The 21,972-nt window shown below is 37.1% G+C and overlaps 1 protein-coding gene across 2 annotated transcripts in view; it reads right to left on the bottom strand.

The window, feature by feature from the left end:
* akt3a (v-akt murine thymoma viral oncogene homolog 3a) overlaps window positions 1-21,972 on the bottom strand; it is a 93,956-nt gene that overhangs the window by 20,883 nt on the left and 51,101 nt on the right. For both annotated transcript variants that reach the window (XM_067386073.1, XM_067386074.1), the window contains exon 4: window positions 3,446-3,571. In XM_067386073.1, coding sequence (XP_067242174.1) covers window positions 3,446-3,571 — 126 coding nt within the window. The remainder of the gene's footprint in view (window positions 1-3,445; window positions 3,572-21,972) is intronic.

Here is a 21,972-nt window from a genome sequence, read left to right as displayed (position 1 = left end):
GACGACAGGTGAAACGCAACAGCAGCCTGGGCTGCCAGTCCCATAATGATGGCCCTCAGCTGGCCAATTTCAGCCACCTCTGAATGACGGCAGGGCCTAAATTTAGACTGGAAGGTTAATGACGACATTGTTAAGGTCACGAAGCCACGCACTGTACAGAGCGTCTACCTGGGCAGTAGAGGGAAAATTGAGTCCCACGCAGAGTGCAGAAAAACAAGGTCACAGCAGCCAGAATGTGACACCTCAGGAAGAGAGGAGGCAAATCTGACAGTATTGTTTGCTTTGCCACATTAGATCACAAATGACGAATACTGCTTCAAGTAAGAGTCGCTAAGGAAAGCTAGCATGCCAATTAAACAGCCCAGAAGCTGCGACTTCCGCTGCTCGCACCATACAACATCTCTTAAAGGTTTTCTCAAGTCCAAAATAAGGTTGAGAGGGTGCCAAAGCATAAAAAACATCAGGAGACAAAATATGGCAGTCAGCTCTGTAGCTGTTAGTGAGAATTGGCTTTTAAGGGAATTCAGGGTTAAAAATAATTAAAAGTTTCCAAAAAATCTACTTTAAACATCTTTGTACTCTTTGTATTTAAGTTTGTTTTCAAAAACTTTTATACCATTTTTAACAAAAGTTTAATATTTTCTTTACACTTGAATATAGATATTGTAAAGTACTGTTCAGAAGTTTGGGGTCTGTAAGACTTTTAAAGAAGTCTTTAATGGCTGCATTTAATATATTTTAAAATATAATTAATTCCTGTGATGCCAAAGCTGAATCATTACTCCAGTCTTCAGTGTCACATGATCCTTCAGAAATCATTTATCATCAATAAATTTCATTAAACATTTCTAAGTATCAGTGTTGTGCTGCTAAATATTTTGTTTATTCATGATTCTTTGATGTACAGAACGTACACAAGAACAGCATTTATTGGAAAAATAAATCTTTTGTAACATCATAAATATCTTTACTGTCACTTTTGATCAATTTAATGCATCTTTGCTGAATAAAAGTATTCATTTATTTGATATATAAATATATATGTGCAATATTAACATAACATTTAATTCAGAAATATGTGTATACAAGTCACTGTATGTATGAATGCATTTTAATTTTTGAATAAATTAATGTAATTAATCTTATAATGTTTATGTAGATGTAAAAATGCCTTGTTCTTCTTTCAAAAAATCCAGCTGTACTCATAAGGCTGCGTTTCCAAATTGGTGGATTTCACTGTGCAAAGCCATTTGTCATATGCTGCAATCATTGTTAAAAAAGACAAATTGGTCAATATGGAGTGTGGTGTACTAGGGAGCAGATGCAGGGCTGGTCAGGCTGTGTACAGGACTTGGTGAGAGCGGTCCGGAGGAAGGCAGTCTGGTGGCAGCTCATTGCACAGGGGGTGAGAGAGATGCCATTTCAGAGAGTACATTAGGCTATCAGCCTCCCAGCGCCACCTGGCCTCCCAGCTTTCTGCAACAGATGTGGCAATCCTCTCCCACTGCCAAGCGGCCCAGGCCGGATGTATGGCCACCCCTCGCTCCTCCAGCCTTTAGATTAAAACCTGGCTGGGCCTTTTGACGGATGAAGGGTCTGGGAGCCACTCGTACCACGTGTCCAGAAACCAGCGCTGAAAGCAGGAAATCCACAACGTAGCGCGCCTGAGATCGAGTTGCGTTTCAGAGGAAATAAGTCACTGCTTTTGATGCTTTTATTCCACTGCCCCCAAAAAATCATTTGAAAAAAACTCAAACTTACGAAGAATGAGGTGAAAGGGAACTGTGAATGACTACGAAGCATTTTGTCTCATATTAATCACATTTTTGCACATCCTCAAAGATCCAACATTAGAAACAAGTGGCTGAAGTTTCAATGGATTCCCTAATCATTTCAGATCTGCCTTAACAGTTTGACTGGCACATGTTTTATTCCAACTGTCAGAGAGAATTTAAAATTAGGACTAACATTGTAATTTGACTTCATGAAAAATAAAATGAGAAATTACCACTACAATAGACCATTCTTTTGAATTCACATTGTGTGAATCTGTGCTGGCAATTTTTAGCAAATGTCATATTAGTATATGGATATAATTTGAGATGTAGAGGGTATGCATAAACGTCACTTTCCCGCCGGAATGCGCTCCCTCAGCTGGACTGAGTGGCAAAAGAACCTGCTGCATGACTGGATTTAAAAGGGGAAACTGCGGAAATGCAAGTAAAACAAACAATTACACTAAAGGTTGGACTCGAAAGTGTTCCTTATGACATGTCAAATACACCTAATCCAGCCAGGAATCGTGTTTCCTGATATTTATATGTGCCTGATTTCGACGCCAGGGAAATACATAAAGCAAACTGGCCTGTGAACGCTTTATATAACTACAATATAGGTAGGTCTAAATCGGAGTGATCACTTATATCAATGTTATATATATCGTCATATGGTCCAGCCCTAAAACTTGTGTAGTTTTTGTCAGTTTTTATTTAAAAACACCCAATTACGCAGAATATAAGATGGTAAATATTTAATTGATGAGTTGTCAACACAAAATATAACAATACAATATATAGGGTATGATTTTACCCCCAAATCCAACATTTTGACACAAAATGATAACTGCAAAACATGTTTCTTTGCCTGGAGTCCAGCTGTTTCTGTGAATTGCAGCGATCCATTTGCTTCTTTTTTTCTGTAGCTTTCAGCAGTCTGTAAAAATATAGGCTACCTCAGGTTTTGTGTCAAAGCTATTTGTACAGTCAGTCCCAAAGCTCTTTCCCGATTTGGAAGTGTTTTGTGTGTTTTTCACAGCATTCACGCTGAAAACCAATGCTGCCGCTCAGTCTTTTGCCACTCAGTGGGCGTAACCGCAGTCATAACGGTCGACGGTGATGTCACATGCATACACTCTAAAAAATGCTGGGTTAAAAAGAACCCAAGTTGGGTTGAAAATGGACAAACCCAGCACTTGGGTTGTTTTAACCCAGCAGTTGGGTTAAATGTTTGCCCAACCTGCTGGGTAGTTTTTATTTAACCCAACTATTGTTTGAAAATGACTATATGGCTGACTTAAATGAACATTTTAATTTCATTTTAGATTCATTTTATTTAACATATTAATAAATGTTAATTTTCAAGATATTTTGGGTTCATTTTAAGTAACCAATACTGTAATTTTTAAACAATGGTTGAGTTAAATAAAACTACCCAGCAGGTTGGGCAAACATTTAACCCAACTGCTGGGTTAAAACAACCCAATCACTGGGTTTGTCCATTTTCAACCCAACTTGGGTTGTTTTTAACCCAGCATTTTTTAGAGTGTACCCTCTATACAGATCAATGAATCCGCTCTTTTGCTAATTCATGGAGATTTACCTCTCAGTTGCCTCACAAAAGAAAAAAAATAAAATCTTGCTTGTTTTGCTTTTAAGGCATCACTTACTTGCAACAGAGAAGTTATTGAGAGGGTAGGGAAGATCTGCATCCTGTGGCTTCTCCTTGTATCCAATAAAGGACCCATCAGTTTTTAGCAGGAAGTAGCGAGGTCTCCAATTCTTAATATATTCACCTGGGGAAAAAATAAATGTACATTTAAATGGCAATCAGTGAAACACATGACCTCAAACCACTTATGCAAATACATGCACACTAAAAACTCAACCTCTCATTCACACTTTCTTTTCTTTATATAGAATTGGAGAAAAAAAAAAAAAAGACATTATGACATTGGGATATTAATATCACAGGATTAATATCCCAAACACACAGAATGAACAGGATTAGACGGCGTTTGAATTGACTTAATTTTGACTTTGCATATAACTAATCACAGGATTAAAATGTTAACATGTTTACCACTGCTAGTCCAGCTGTCAGCTACTGCATCATCTGCCTAAATCCAAGGGCAGGTGTTAGAACAACCCATACTAAGGCCAGTGGCACCAGGTTGGCTTACAATAAAACGTGTGCGGAAACGCACTACGCAGGGGGTCAGAGAATCCTCACAGGGGGCAGCAGAGACACCTTTAACCTTTCTGTGCTAAAGCCGCAAAAAACAACATCTGCTGAGCAGCTGGTCATGCCATATTATCATGCAAAACTTCTGGTGCAACAGCCTGTGCTATCTAATAATAAACAGCAGGATTACAAGGGTGTCAGCATCACCACGCAGGGGGCAAAGCCGCACGCACACACGGTCCAATAACAGGCTTCAAGAGTGATAATGCACATAACATCTGCCTGCTGAGTGATGCATGCTGGATGCTGGAACCCAACAGACTTGTTCATTTGCAATTTTGTACATTTAACAATGGAAAGTTCAAGTTCAATTGATATTTCCTGAAACTTAATATTTGTGGGATGCAAATACATTTCAAACTGTCGGTTACGTGTCAATCGCACCACGTTACACTTTATTTTGATGGTCCACTTTAGACATTCTACTAACTTTGCAACTACATGTCAACTTACTCTGAGTGATTAGTGTTAGTAGGTTAGGGTTAGACATTTGACACTTGACATTTGACTTGACATTTGATATTCAACAGTATTCTTGACATTTATTCAACAGTGCTTTGATCTGCCTGCAGTGACACTATTCTTTAAGAGATGCTGTGCAGCCAAATTATATACCAGTTATCACTGTAAAGCTGCTTTGACACAATCTGCATTGTAAAAAGCGCTATATAAATAAAGGTGACTTGACTTGACTTGACTTAGTTTTTAGGTTTAGGGTTAGTAGAACACGGTAGGTTGACATGTAGTTGCAAAGTCACTAATAGTCAGTATGTCTGTTGGGGGACCAGTCTACCAGTACTCTAATGACTGCTAGTTAACATGTAGTTGCAAAGTTACTTATAGTTAGTAAAATGTATAAAATGGACCATTGAAATAAAGTGCTACCGAAAATGTCATAACATATAGTGCATTTATACCACAAAATGACTATTCTGTCATCATTTTGTTCCTTGTGTCTTTCAAAAAAAATCACTATAAAAATAGTCCATATAGCATGTATGCTACAGTGGCATGAAAAAGTATGTGAACCACTTGCAGAATCTGTGAAAATGTGAATAATTTTAATAAAATAAGTGAGATCATACAAAATGCATGTTATTTTTTATTTAGTACTGTCCTGAGTAAGATATTTTACATAAAAGATGTTTGCGTTTAGTTCACGAGACAAAACAATAGCTGAATTTATTAAAATGGCCCCATTCAAAAGTTTGTGAACCATTGAATCTCAATACTGTGTGTGGTTACCTGATGATCTATGACTGTTTTTATGTTTTGTAATGGTTGTTCATGAATCTCTTGTTTGTCCTGAGCAGTTAAACAGAAAAATCCTCCAGATCCTGCAGATTCTTCAGTTTTCAAGCATTTTTGCATATTTGAACCCTTTCCAGCAGTGACAGTGATTTTGAGATTCATCTTTTCACACTGAGGACAATTTAGGGACTCAAACTCAACTATTAAAAAAGGTTCAAACATTCACTGATGCTCCAGAAGAAAACACGATGCATTAAGGTGTTATGGGGGGTGAAAACTTTTGAATTTAATATCAAGGTAAATTGTACTTAATGATTCTTCCGGGAAACATGCAAGTATCTTCTGTTGCTTCCGAAGGGCAGTACTAAATGAAAAACAATGATATTTAAACAAAATAAGAAAAATTGTGACATCTTCATCCTGTTCAAAAGTTTTCACCCCCCTTAATTCATCGTGTTTCCTTCTGGAGCATCAGTGAATGTTTGAACCTTTTTTAATAGTTGTGTTTGAGTCCCTCAGTTGTCCTCAGTATGAAAAGACGGATCTCAAAATCATTCAGTCACTGCTGGAAAGGGTTAAAATATGAAAAAATGCTTGAAAACTGAAATTTTTGCAAGACCTGGAAGATTTTTCTGAAGAACAGAGCTCAGTTTAACTGTTCAGGACAAACAAGAGATTCATGAACAACCAACACAAAACAAAAAAACAGTCGTGGATCATCAGGTAACCACACACAGTATTGAGAATCAATGGTTCACATACTTATGAATGGGGTTATTTTAATAAATTCAGCTATTGTTTTGTCTCGGGAACTAAATGTAAACATCTTTTATTTAAAATATCTTACTCAGGACAGTACTAAATAAAAATAACATGCATTTTGTATGATCTCACTTATTTTATTAAAATTATTCACATTTTCACAGATTCTGCAAGTGGTTCACATACTTTTTCATGCCACTGTATATTCCAAGCATTACAGTAGTTGAGCAAAGATGATGTTTTTCACAGAAAATGATAGTAAATGAGGACAGATTTGTGAAATAATCCTTTAGTCATTTTTAAACTTTACATTTTTCTTCAGCATGTGCAAAAGTTTTAAAATTATGTAAACTGATGGATATCAAAACAGAAAACAGAAACACATCCTACTTTTGTTTTTATTTAAGCCATAAAGCTATACAATCCTTCAAAAAAAAAAAAAAAAAAAAAAATGCTGAATCTAACCTCAGGACTCAACTGTTTAAATCTGTTCTTGCTGATTGTATTTATTAAGATCGACAATCTGGTATTTGTTGAAGCGCAGACGCAGGAGAATCCACAGACATGTACTTTCTGATTCTGAACTCCTGGTAATTAGCCACGATCTTCTCTAAGTGACACATGAGCCTCGTGACAGCTCTGATCACTTTTTTTCAGCAGAAGAGAAAATAAACAACATGTTCTATTTGTAACATCCACTTAAAGCATAATGACACCAGCTTCTCCTAATTAACACATCAGAGAAAAACACCTGCTCATGTTAATTTGAGGAGACGGAGGTCTTTGCCGGTATGCCTCAATGAGGAAGAGGAATCGCTGGGTAGGAGGGAACAGCTGAACAGAGGCATCCGCCTTCCAATCAAAAGGTACAAATAAAGAAGGGAAAAGGGATGAAGGATAAAAGTGTGCTGCGAGTCAAAGTGATCGTACATCAATGTATCTGTATTTGACCATAGTATTTTCTCCACAGATAAAACTTTAGTAAGAGGGCTTGTTGATTTTCCAAAGATTCAGCTTAATATTTTTTAATTAGAAAGGCATGGAACGTAGGTTTGAATCCAGTCTGATTTTATTTCACCCTCCTCTAACCCCCTTTTAATTTTCTTTTTCTGACTCAAAATAATAATAGATAAGAATTTAAAAAATAATATATTATATGATGATAATTTAAAAAAAAAAAACCCTTTCGTCTTCTCTGAAGTGAGCATAAACTGTCACACACAACATTATTCCTATTATTGGTGGATCAGTTATGGACAAACGCAAAGCAAAGAGTTCAATCCTGGACGATCTGATCCTGGATCAGCCATGGTGTCTTGTTAACCAGCATAGAGTACAATCACTGTGCCGCTGACAGAGCCAGGGGTTGAACAGAAGGGGCTGTGTGACTAAAAGCAAATGTCGCTCGAATCCAGCCAGTGCTGTTTCATCAAACCATTTTTACTGGCTTCTCAATCGTGAAATTTGTTTCTTTAGATCCAAAACAGTAGGCGGACAGTTGGTCTGGCAGGTGCTGGTGATGCTTCAAGTTTCCAGAGCATTTGGTCAAAGTGAACAGTCCTATTGGTTACCATTATTACAAAGCACCAGGGTCGTGAACACCTTAGATGTTCAGATCAGTGGTTGACCACTCGGGTCGACTGTTCAATGAATACACTGGGTTAGAGCCTAAGAATCTGCATTACAATACACTTTCTCGGACTAAAAAGCTTGCAGGTAATACCTGAGCGATCGCCGGCAAATATGCAACAAGACATCCAAAGTCCCTCCTGCCCCATTCCAATTAAGTTCTGAATCCAAACAGCTCCAATTGAACAATTAAAATATCATACTGGGTGCCATTCAATTACAAGCCCAGATTAATTGTTCATTTGTCTGTGGTCTGTGACAGCCTGATGGCTGTGGGACGGAGAATTGGACGGGCCACTTTCGAGACAGACGCGATCCTGAGCAAACTTCCCCCCAAAACATCCGAGCCACTCCTGAGACTTCCCGAAGGCTCGCTGCCTCTGCCACGCTCGTTCCGACGTGATGGAGCTTCAGCAGGACAGGAGGAAAAAACAAGCCCACGGAACACAAAAAAACAAGGCCATTTGTTAATCAGCCCAAACAAGGATTTAATTTAATGCTTTGGCGGGAACTGCTCTACTTTGCAGATGGCTTAAAGATGGGCATGTGATGGGTGCCCTGGGACCAGCGGGCTGTCGCGTTCCAGCACACGCCGGGCACTCCAAGCGGCACCAGCTCGCCTGGGCACGAGCGCCCACAGCCGCTACAGCGCAGCCTGGGCACCGGCACGTGGTCCGAGACGTGGGCAGCATTAGGTGGTGCAGTACGGATGGAGAATGCGCGGGAGGGAGAGCTGGCCGCTTATGGAGATTGGTGTGTTTTGTTCACCATGTACCGCAGCAGCTTGCCGGAGGAGAGCGGCTGGAGTCACTTTGTCAGTTTGGCAGAGACGGACGCAGCATGGACACACTCACACTCTGACTCATTCACACACACACACACACACTCGCACAAACAGTTGCTCTGAGAAACTATTGTCAGAAGTATTGCTTCTTAGTCTGCCCCATGTTCTAATGGTTAGCACGGCAGCACTTTTATGCTGCAGATGTTAAGTCGTTAACTGTGATATGACTACAATGAATTCAGTGAGCACTTTGTTACACTGATGATTCAACTACGGCCACTTTCAGCCCTGTGGACTTTCAGGAAATAAACTCCCACAAAACAGTTTTTGCACTCACTAGTTTCATTTGTCCACTAACAGTTTCCAACAGTGGAGAATTCAGTCATTTGTCTGACACATCATGAACATGTTTACTGGGTTGGACAATAAAAAATATAAAACCTTTTTACCTTGATTTTCTTCACACATCTCTCATATATTAGGCATGGTCTTTTTCGGACTATTGAAAAAAGTTATTAAAAGGCAAAAAAACGCTGATAGTGGCATTGATGTCATAATTTGCAAAAAAAAAAAAAATTTCAAATGGATTATTTCAGTTTGTTAAGATTAAATCATTTTAAAAATATAGAAAATAATATTAAATAATAATTATATTATTATTTTATATTAATTAATTATATATTTAATATAATTATATAATTTAATATAAATACTTTTATATATTTAATATAATTAATATATTTAATTATATTAAAAATGAACAAGTATACTCTTTAAGATTTACAGTTTTAAAATGATAAAAAATAGTAAATAATAATATCATATAATACTTTTATAATGGAATTAATTTTATAATTATAATAAATATAGAGCAAAAGTCATTACTATAGAAATAACAGTAAATTTGCATAATTACAAGCAACTAACCCAAAACTAAACACTAACCATATAATAAATATATGTTGTTAATTAATATTATTCAGTATTATTTGTGACTCTAGACCACAAAACCAGTCATAAGTATATTTGTAGCAATAGCCAACAATACATTGTATGGGTCGAAATTATCGATTTTTCTTTTACGCCAAAAATCATTAGGATATCAAGTAAACATCATGTTCCATGAAGATATTTTGTAAATTTCCTACCATAAATATGTCAAAAATGTATTTTTGCAAGTGGAAATGCATTGCTAAGGACTTCATTTGGACAACTTTAAAGACAATTTTCTCAAAATTTAGTTTTTTTTTTTTTTTTTGCACCCTCAAATTCCAGATTTTCAAATAGTTGCATCTCGGCCAAATACTGTCCTATTCTAACAAATCATACATCAATGGAAAACTTATTTATTCAGCTTTCAGATGATGTATAAATCTCGGTTCCCAAAAAAAATACCCTTATGACTGGTAGAACATGTGACTAGACACATTACACTGTAATAATTACATCTTAAAATAAAGTGTAACCAAATTTATGCATAAAAAGCATTTGAAATGTATAATAAATAAATGATAAAGGCATTACAGCTGTAATGTGACCTTCATATAACAAAACAGATTTCAAAAGTTTTCAAATCAAGCCCTGGGATAACTGAATAACCAGTTTCTATAGGTGAGAAAGAACAGTAATGACCAGAATTAAGCGAGAGACTTTTACAGAGACCAATCTGGACAATGTCAGTGACTTTCAAATGACTCAGCCGCTCCTTATGTAACTGTACTTGGTCAAACGTGACCAACACCAGGACAGACTCAGACATGCTAATCAGCTCCACTGGAAAGGCGATGCAGCTGTGAAGTTGTCAAATGCAATTTCAGGGCTTAGCCAAGGTGGGGTGGAGTGGAGTAAAAGTGACAATACTTAGTGAAGCTCTGGGGATTTGCTGTATTTTCACTTGAATTGCCGACAAAGACTTAAACACTGATCCCCTTACAGAGACTAAGGTCATATCACCTGTTAAGACAGCCAGACACAACAAGGCAGATTGGCGTCTGATTCATCAACGCCACAACAACCAAGTAAAACCGTAAACAAGGGGATACTACCCTGCAGTGACATCAAAGTGATCATGATAAATAAGAAGACGAGCCCAAATCCACCAACCCTGGAGATTTCTGTATTTTTTGATCACATAAATGCAGCCTTGGTGAGCATAAGACTTCTGATACATGAACAAATTTTACCGGCCACAAACTTTTAAACGCTAGTGTATCATTTCTATTTATTGTTTCATCCACCTCAATAAGGTCTTTGACATCTTATTTAAAGGGTTTTCAGGAAGTAATGATTATTATATCATCAACATGTAGCATTAACAATCATATTAAGCATATGTAATTAATTCAATTAAATTTTTCAATAAAAGCAATGTTGTCCAGCGCAGGCATTAGTGCGTGCGTCCTCTGTGCGTCCTCAGGGAGGGCAATAGGGTGAGCCAGTGGCGCTGCAGCCATGGACTCGACACGAGGCTCTCAGACAACTTAGATGCAATCCAGGGCTGGCTCAAGCCAATCCACTTAACCTGAATTAGTGTCATTAGACCGCAGCAGGAAGGAGTGTCTGTGTGGATGTGCACATGGAATAACCCTGACAAACCCCTGCTGCATGATACTATTAAGAGCATGTGTGTAACAGAGACTATATCTATGGTTGTGAACACCAGAGGTTTATGGTCTGATGAAATAAGGAGGCTGACCGTTTGAGAGTAAGAAATGACTTGATACTACACATCACATCCAACAACTGTTCAACATCTGTACTTATTAAACTACATGTATCACATACAACATACAGTTCATTTTGAGTCGAGGGTCAGGCTAAGGAGGGGCGATAGGCGTGTGTGGAAATCATGTTTGCAGGAAAAAAAAAAAAAATCTTTATTTTGTTTTCTCCTCAAAAGACCAAATTCATGTTTTTAGTTACTACTCATAATGCAAAATAGAGACGGGGATAAAACGGCATGTACCGCAGCCAAACTTCCTCAAGGCCGTTTAGTCTGTTTAAGTGAGTGCAGATGCCTGCTGCAGACTCCTGCTTGATGGAGGCATCAGACAATGGGCGGCAACAGAGCAGAGAGATGTCAGGCCGGCTGGGGGGGTGGGGGGGAGACGAGGGTGCCCAGGGACAGGAGGCTCCCATGAGGCCTGCACAGATTTCAGTCCGCCAGCTGCACACAGCTTGCCCTCCTGGTGCTCCTCCAGCCCCCCAGCTGGTGCAGAGAGCTGCCGCACTGGGCCCGTACAGAGAGGCCATCCCGCCAACACACACATGTACATCACGCACGCACATTTGAATGTGTAACAGGATAGTCTGAGCATCAGCAATCTATATGTGACTGCACTGCAAATACATGATGCTGTGTCAAAGGTTTAACTCCCTGTCTATTAAACACAGACTGACTACAGAGTGCTTTTATTCACACTACACTGAATCTGCTAAATGATCTTTCCTGAATGATTGCTTGTTGTTTAATATATTGTAAGATAACTATGTAATTGTAAATATTATATATATAAATAATATATAATTGGATTACTATGTATATGTAATAATTAATAGACATACTTTAATATTTAAATTAAATACAAATATAATGAACATAATAATAAATTATATCAGCTTCTGAAAAGAAAGAAAACAAACATTTCATTAAAAGCTATCTTTCTTGACGAAGTACATTTCTGGCCATATGTTGAAGTCAACTCTACACTGTTAACAACTTCAGCCACTAGATGGCACTAAATTACAGATACAGATAGTCTGACGGTTCAGCATAAGTATGAGAAACTGAGTTACACCTGTGTGTGCGTGTGTGTGTGTGTGTGTGTGTGTGTGTGTGTGTGTGTGTGTGTGTGTGTGTGTGTGAGTGTGTGTGTGAGTGTGTGTGTGAGTGTGTGTGTGAGTGTGTGTGTGAGAGAGAGAGAGAGAGAGAGAGAGAGAGAGAGAGAGAGAGAGAGAGAGAGAGAGAGAGAATAAAGTAGTCATCCAAATAACAAACACACACATACAGAGGCAAATCAATACCAGCATTCTCAGTATACAGAATCTGCTGAACAGTAAAAGTAGATGGTTTTACACTACAAAGAGAACTGCAGTTATTAAAGAAGGTTTAAAGCACTTACTTATTTTCTATTGCTTGGACAAACAGACCCCAAAACATTCACCGAGATGAAGCCAGGCCACTCAAACAGACTGCAATTCTGCTTGGTGCCACTAGTGCTGCAAAAACTACACCCTTCAACCGTCATGACAAACTTAAAATTGATAATTACAAAATATTTATATTTTAAATTAATGCTGCTCTTTGAAATTTCTACTCATCAAAGAATCAGATAAAAAATGATCAAGGTTTCCACAAAAATATTAAGCAGCACAACTGTTAAAGATTGCTAATAATAATAATAATAATAATAATAAATGTTATTTGAGCACAGAATCAGCATATTACAGTGATTTCTGAAGGATCATGTGACATGGAGTAATGATGCTGAAAATTCAGCTTTGACGTCACAGGAATAAATTACATTTTAAAATATATTCAAATAGAAAACAGTTACCTTAAATTGTAATAAAATTTCACAATACTGTTTTAACTGTATTTTTGATCAAATAAATGCAGCTTTGGTGACCATAAGAGAAAAAATCTTAACAACCCTAACATTTTAAACAGGAATATACACCAAATCACAATGTCAAGGATAATGGTATTGTGTCAGTGTCAGTACTGAGATGAATCGCATGTACCTGCCCTTCACCTCTGATTGTATTTCCTGCATAAAACACGCCAAATTAATGAGATTATTGGAGGAACTGGCAGCAACTTTGATCGGTTAATCAAATATCAGCAATTGAGCCCAATCAGGCCATCCGTTTTGCAATCTAATTTGCCTGTTGTTCACGTTAAATGGGCTGCAGCATTTGCTTGGTAATGCGCAGTCCTGCAGTCATGCTCAGCGGCCACAGTTGCACAGGAAAGGTCAACTGAATTTAAAATAATGGGTGACACAAGCTTACCTTTGCATGTCATAAAGCAAATACACATATGAAAAGTTCATCATAGCACATTAAGACTTAATGCGCATTTCATGCCAATTAGACACAGTTCATAATGCATAGCGAAGGTAAGCATAGTGGGTCACATGAAACAGAGGTTTGCTGTGAAAAGCCTGACCCATGAATCATTTAGAACAAGAGACGAGCGCAACAATGAAGAACTTCCCAACTGTTGCCGTAGCAGCCAGAGGTCAGGGAACGATCTTTAGTGAAAGGCGTGTCCCCCAGGAGCAGGCTGGTTTATTTTACACTGTGCCATTGAGAGGGGCCGCACTGACAATGCGTCTGTTCACGTGTGTGTGAGCGCGCTATGGATTACAGGACTCTCCAGTGAGAGTAACGCTCTCTGTCAACCCTTTGAAGCCGAGACGAGATCAAAGGCATGAGGAGCTTTCTTGTCTATTTTACTAGTCCCATTTTAATGGTCGATTCCATTCATGAACCGGCCCACGCCGAATATCAACAAGTTTCCTAAACCCACACAAACGGCCTGATGGGACTGTCATCATAGCCATAATTAATTCATAGAGTCAGGACGGTCTCGCAGGGTGACTTACACATGTTACCGTAGCCTCTGGAACATGCATAATACATACGGGCTCCAAACATCTGAAACTCGGGGAGCATTTGAAATGTAGTTCGCATTCAAAACACACAGTCAACATTGTGAGCATCATAAATCAAAACTGTCAGCTTTGCCAACTACAACAAGGCTGATAATAAAGTCTGGGTTAAATATAAGTTAATTTCTATCGACTGTGGCATGCTGTCAGTTACCACAGAAAATAAGAGTTTCTCAGTAAAGAAATCAACAAAAATGGGTTGACAGTTATGCTGTAGAAGTCTAAGGGCCAACAAACAATAACTGCCCTGAAGACTTATTTAATAATAATAATAATGATAAAAAACAAAACAAAACAAAATAATAAAATAAAATAAAACAAAAAACAAAATAAAATAAACAAAACAAAAAACAAAAACACTAAACAAAACAAAATAATAAAATAAAATAAAATAAAAAAACAAAAAAATAAATAAATAAAATAAAATAAAATAAAACAAAACAAAATAAAATAAAATAAAATAAAATAAAATAAAATAAAATAAAATAAAATAAAATAAAATAAAATAAAAATACATATTCTGAGAGAAAGTAATTTCCAGTGAAGTTGCACTGATGATATCTACCGTTCAAAAGTTTAGGGTCAGTTAGATTTTTTTATATATTTTTGAAAGTAGTCTTTTATTTGTTTGATCAAAAATACAGTAAAAACAGTAATATTATGAAATATTAGTAGAGTTTAAAATAACTGTTTTCTATTTTAATATATTTTTAAAAATTTAATTTATTCCTGTGATGGCAAAGCTGAATTTTCAGCATCATTTCTCCAGTATTCAGTGTCACATGATCCTTCAGAAATCATTCTAATATGCTGATCTCATCCCAACATTTGTGCTGCTTTATATTTTGTGGAAACCATTTTTTGTTCAAGGACTCGGTGATGAATAGAAAGTTCAAAAGAACAGCGTGTATATGAAATTAAATCTTTTGTAATATTATTTGATGCATATATGCCCCAAAAAAATATCCAAAAAATCTTTCTGACCCCAAACTTTGTCTTTATTTAAAGAAAATGGAGGTGACTTCATTAGAATTGTCTCATTCAGAGTGAGACAAAGGGCAAGGGCCACACATAAGCAAACAGGAACAACAGCTCAGGTCTTAGAAGGCTGCAGCAGCGAGTCGCACCATCAGGGCAGTGGTGAACAGGTGCAAAGGCTCTGAGCGTGCGCTCCCCAGTCCCAGCCTCTGAATGGCCATTACAGGCGAGTGGCGGGGTTGCTCCTATTATTTATTCAGCAGCGCATCCACCAGAGCAGGCCACTGTGCTGAGAGACAGCTGGCAATGGGGGGACAATACAAGAACCCCTCGGCCCTATTGTCTGACCAGCCCCTGTCTCAGCCTCTGCTCCCACACGAACAAACACACACACACATCTTTGTGAAGCATCCCCGAGCCTCTATTCTTCCAGAAACTAACATCACCTCCCATCTCCCCCAGAGACACACACCACAGCTGAAGCAAACAACTATAGCCATGTAATTCTGCCTGTACTCGGCCATCCCACCCTTACAGCCCCCCCAACCCACCAGACGTTAGCACACACACAACGCCAAACACATCCCAACACTTCAGATTAAGACAAACACAGCCACCAGCTTTCATTTAGAACACACCCATTGAGACGCTCAACGGAGGCTGGACAGATATGACACTTGAGTTCACAAACTGCTGTTTTACTCTGAGCTGCTGTTCTTGATGTGTTTGACTTTCCTTTAGCTGTAAGTGCTGAATGGAAGCCTGTTATTAAAGTAGTACTGCCAACTATAGACAGACGAATCATCGACTCATATTTGATGATTTGGAGATTATAAGTGATAACTGTCCGCACTTGGGCAATAAGAAAACAAGGAATCAAACAAACAATAAATAAATGTTTTTAGCTTGTGTGTGTTTTTTTATTTTTAAATATCCAAAAATAAATAACATTTAATGACTCAAATGTCAAAATGTCGTGGTATAATAATTAGGTAAAAAATATTCAATACATGTGAGTGTACATGTCATCATTATAATTTTCAAAAATATTTTAAGGTAATATTTTTTAAATATTTATTTTATATACATTTTAATATTAATAACAATATAATATTTTATAAATTTCATGAAGTTTTTGAGGAGTTGCACCACACATTTTACAACATGAACTAATCTTACTTTTTCAAAAAAGTCAAATTATCTGATATTTTCTGAGATTTATTGACCTTGACACACAGTAACAACTCATAAGGTCTGCAGGGGTCCTCTGTATGATATCACTTCCTGTTTTATGTTGTTGTTTTTGGTTTCACTTTATTTTTAAGGTGATGTAGTTACATTGTACTCACTCAAATAAGTACTGAATAATATTAACTAACTAACTATATGTACTTACTATAGTAATCATGCATAATTTACTGTTATTACTATAGTATGTAGTAAACTGTAACTACGTCACCTTAAAATAAAGTGTTTTTTGTTGTTGTTGTTGTTGTTGTTTCTGCTTGTTGGTTGCAACACATGACTTTGTAGGACATTTTAAAATAAACTCTCAAGACAAGTCAGTCACCAAATCAACTTATGAAAAGCATTTCATTTGCATATATTGAACAGAGTAAAAACATTCAATATAGCTTTTATTGGTCTCTAAAATGTCACTGAAATGGTAATATGAAATGCAATGATCTGTACAATTGTAGCTGCAAAAAAAAAATCATTTTGGCATAGACTGCAGCATCAATACCTTTCACTTAATTGCAGCTGGCAAGCTGGTCGACTAGATTCGGGAAAATCAGGAGAACTGAATAAAATGCTTTATGCTGTCAAAAAAATCCTGTTTTAGCACACAAACAATTATGAATAATGCAAAAAAAAACAAAAAAAAAACATGTTCAACCATTTAGCTGGCTGGCAAATAATGAAAATGGAAAGTTACAGATGTTTTTTTTTTTTTTTTACTAGCAGTTCCTTCTGTCTGCTAGTGGGTATTAAGAAGGAAACTGAATGTGCAGACAAGCTCAATAAAGAAAAAAAAGCCTGAGTCATCAATTATGACTACTGCGATCAATCTTACAGCTGTTGATAAATAAGTTATGAAAAGCCTGGAGCTGCTGGCGTGTCTTCGTCTGACCTTTATAAGCACATTGGTGTAAGGAAGAACACCCAAACGCGAGGCCCCTCGCCTAAGCCTAAACTCACGTTCTAAAAAAAAAAAAAGAGTGTGTAAGTGTGTTTGAGCATCTGTGTTGGTCTGAATTGACTGCTTTAGGTGACACAGGGGGGGTGCAACTTCTGATGTATTATAGGCAAAGAGAAACGAGACTGGAGTAAAACTATTACTCATGATTATATTTAAGAATATCTGCTATCAACTGAAATTAGACAAATCTATAACAAACTGCTATGGAAATATGACTTCTTAAAATAAAAAAAAAATGGTCCAGTTACTTGCCCCAAAATAGAGGTACTGTTAGATGTGTAGAGCCATGGAGAAATACAGACAAAAAAAATTATTCAGACATTTCTGATATATTTTTACTAGTGGGTGCAGGACACTATAGTTCATTTATGTAAGCAAAATAAAGAAAACTGTGACATATTACACCCAAAAATTCTTCAATCAGTGGACTACCAGTAAAACTGATAAAAATTTGGAACCAAATATTATTCAGACACTTTGACCTGACCGTGTTCTGACATAATTAAGATTAATTTTTTTCTGACACAGTTTAACTCTGAGATCTTGTCATATTTTATTACCATTTTTTTAAACTATAGTGAATAAACTGTATTAATGAATGAAATCTTCAAGGTGTTTGAATACATTTTGGTTTGACTGTATGTGAATGATCCACATTTCAAATAAAATATGAAAATTAAAATAAAAAATTACAATTTACTTTGTTGCACATCATTTGCATTTCATAAACCAGTCAGAAAAAGTTTAATAAATGATATGTGAATGCTGTACAACAATTTTCAACATGTTCCAATAGTAATATTTACAGTAATATTATAATCATTCATTATTAATAATTACAGTAATCTGCAATAGTATTTTCTTCCATTTAGAAGCAGAACTTTTAGTTGAGCCACTGGCACAGCTTACCCCGAAGCATCTAATACACCCAACATCTAACATTTTGGGGGAAATGCTTCATTTAAAAATCCATGGGTAGTCTTTAATGCAAAAGCAAAGTAAAACAATATTACAAAAAAATTAATTAATTAAAATGACTTTAAATTTATTTGAAAAATCCATGTGCAGTTCTTAGCCAGAATAAATAATAAAATAATTATATAAAATATATACGAAACAAAACATGAAACTAATATAAAACAAATAAACAAATTTAATCATTTCCACTTCACTAGCCATGTAGAAAATGTACTTACAAAAAACAAAAACCTTTTTCTTAAATGCATCTCTATATTGCACATAGCTGTATATGATGGGCTTTTCAAAGTAATAATAAGACAAAAATGAAGCAGAATTAAAAGGGGTAACATTAAAGGGGTGACCCCACTCTCGTTTACTCCAGAGGTGGCCAACACCACCATTGTTTCAACAAAAAGCAGTTTCAGTGTTTTTTTTTCAAAAGAACCTTCTGATGTAAATGACAGTCATAAACAAAACATCTATACAATAACCAGCATCTATATAATTATCAAATACGGTGAGATGATGTGTATGGTGCAAACACGACTAGTATCTCACACACACCAAATCTCCCAGTCTCCACCCACACTAGTCATGCAAACAGCGGCTCGAAATCGAGTCCAGTCATTATGCCGTGCGACATCTGCATGTTTATGCGTCTCTCTCTTTCTCATTCACTCCTTCCCTCCCACCTCGTCTCTCCGCGATGCAGACTACTCAATACCCAGCTACGGGGAGCGCACCAATACACGCACTTTTCTTGATGGCAGATGGCAAGTCAACAATCAGTTCCAACAGCAGCGGTGGCTCATCACCCAATCAGAAGCGTCCCCAAGAATCACACACACACACACATAAAGCCTCCGTTTCACCCCTCATAACACCATCTCACCACAGACACAATAATAACTCTTTGTTTGTTTCCCACAATACAGCTGCGCAAGAGGCCCTCAGCTGAAACACATGTGCCCTAAACGTCCTCTCACACACACACACACACCTTCTGTCAGCTCTGGTGTGTGTTACGGAGGCCGGGATCGTTGCACAGCTGGGCAGAGACTCTCAGAGAGGGTCTGGGCGTGAAAGAGAGGCCATTAACGAGTGTGAAAGAAAGATACGTACCCACAATGCTTGAAAGTCCTTGTGAGAGACTGTGTTAATGTAGGGGAGAGCATCAGTTGGAGGGGATCAGGTGAGTCTGTAACAACTTCGCGAGCAAATTCAAATGCGAGTCCCTAGTTTTTAACAGTGTCACACTCCCTGTTTCCCAGCATACAGTGAAGGGGGCGTGCCGAGACATTGATAGATGTGGCAGGAGGGTGAAGAGCGGAGGTGTTTGACCCCAGGCCGAGTTCACCAAAACACAGCTGCATTGCACAAAGTCCACCCCGCTGCAGTATGGGCCTCGTCTCAAATGACCTGCTGTTCCCTGCTGAACGGACCGCATCCTGCATCACGATGCTGATGATAAAGCATCTAGAGGATCCATCTAAAGGATTTAGAGGGAAGTCACACAAGACTCTCAAATGACACTCGCTGATTCAAAAGCTCCTTGTGCTCATAATCCAATCATCATATTGTGATATTTACAGTACATATTATTAATGACACTGATTGTATGACCTTCTTTAGTATGTATCATTAATGCTGTTTTTTTTCTTTAAGGAGAATAGCCAACAATCTGATTTCCTTCTTTTAAAATCCTCTTTGTGCAAATAATCTGATGTAATCTGGATGTTTTGTGGTCTGTATGGGGAGGGGGGTGTTTAGGGGTTTTGCTCATATGTGTCAGAGGTCCCTAGCAAGGCTAATGGTTAAAAAAAAAAAAGTCCTATTTCAGAACTATTTCCTACTATCAGAGTATACATTAATTCCTTTAATTTCCAATGTACACCAAATATACTGTAGCACAAAGTACAATTTACTGCAGCGCTTGAATTCACCACTCATGTTATATAATATAATATTATAATATATCAAAATTACGAAACAAATTACGAAATACAAATATTATATAATTAAACAATATTTCATGTTAGTCACAATAACTATAACATCATTTTTAGAGAACAAAATGATAATAATATAAAAACTGCAAAAAAAATGACACAACTACTATGGATATTAAATATTAGTACAGTAAATAATAACTGATGTTTCATTTATAGCGAAAAATAATCAATAATTACACAATATATGAGTAAGCAATAAGAAACGAGAGCCTGTGCTGTATCGTGAATAAGTCACGACTGAAGGGCGTTGTTAGGCACGACACGAAGCAGAGTACTAGCCTCTCGTACCTTATTACTTTTATAAAACGGTTACCAAACAATACAAATATTAAAGCCAAAAATATGTATCAATGCAACTTTCATGAGGTAAACTTTCACCAAAAACCTTCCTTCCGCCAGAAAAAATAGTCCCCGAATGTGAACAGCAACAGAAGTTACATTATTACGCCATTAGATGGCGGCAAAGACGGTCTTTATGAATGTGTCAGTCAGTAGCGAAGACTTTTACATTGAAAAGACTGAATTGTTGTGAACAAGGAACAAGACGCAACTGACAATTGCTTTGACTAGCGCTGTCAGTCACAGGAAAACCCCTTAACTGTTAAAAGGATGAGATAATACATCTGACATTTAAACAGATTTTTATTATGAACATAGGGCTGACCTGAAGGAAAATGCTAAACCTAAATGCAGGTAATAAACTCGCTCACTCAAACTCTTTCTCACAAGACTTTTCTACATAATATAGTAAACATCAATGAACAATATCAATTGAGAACAGTTTAAGTTGCTAAGAGTGTTGTGTAGTGATACACAGAACCGTTGGGTGAAGCAATCATAGCCGTGTTTTATTGTGAATAAAACACAGCTATTGACCAATCAGAATCAAAGACAGGAGCTAAAATTAAATATAAATAATATAAATATAAAAGCTAGTAAAAACTATAGTAAACAAATAATAATAGTAAACAAAAAATAACTATGAATAAGAATATATAAATAAAATTAAATACAATTAAATACAATTTTGAGAAATTATCTACAGGTGAAGTGTGGCATTCATTTAGTATCAAAATACTTTTCACTATCCGTGTTTAAAGTAATCGTTTTTGCCCATTATCATTTTTGCCCATCGTTTTTCCCATATGTGACCAGCTGCAGGTCTTGTGTGTGATCAATATTTTAAAAATCTCAAAAAAAAAAAAAACATGGTTCCATTTCCATCTAACCTTAAGATCTGTAATAGCCCAGTATACCCAAAAGCTCTTAGGAACTTCCAGAATGAGTTAGTGCCAGTGCAGCTTATCTGCTAATTTATGGTTGTGTGTTTATCATTCACACTCTCAGGGAACAGACTAGTCATTGGACGAGGGAACGTTAGCCTCCACCTCACTCGTGCCTCTACCTCACCACCACCCCCTCCTCCTCCTCCTCCTTCCATTAGGAACAGCAGTAATGAGAGGGATGAGAGCCGCTAATTTGAAAACTTGGACATGGCCAGAAGACCATATGGCAAGCATTTATCCCTCCTGAAAGCCATGCTAACCGTCATTTACATGGTTAGGGAGGAATCTACTATTCCTCTTTCCCATCTCTACTTATAACTAGGAGCCAAACTAATAACTGCTTAATTGGCAAGTGATGCATGGAAATAATTGTTAAGGGACTTCTTTATTCCTTATTTCACTGCTCCTTATAACA

Source organism: Chanodichthys erythropterus, chromosome 5, assembly GCF_024489055.1.
Source record: "Chanodichthys erythropterus isolate Z2021 chromosome 5, ASM2448905v1, whole genome shotgun sequence".
Lineage (NCBI taxonomy): Eukaryota > Metazoa > Chordata > Actinopteri > Cypriniformes > Xenocyprididae > Chanodichthys > Chanodichthys erythropterus.
The sequence above is the reverse complement of the archived record's forward strand: the minus strand, read 5'-3'. Positions and strand labels throughout refer to the sequence as shown.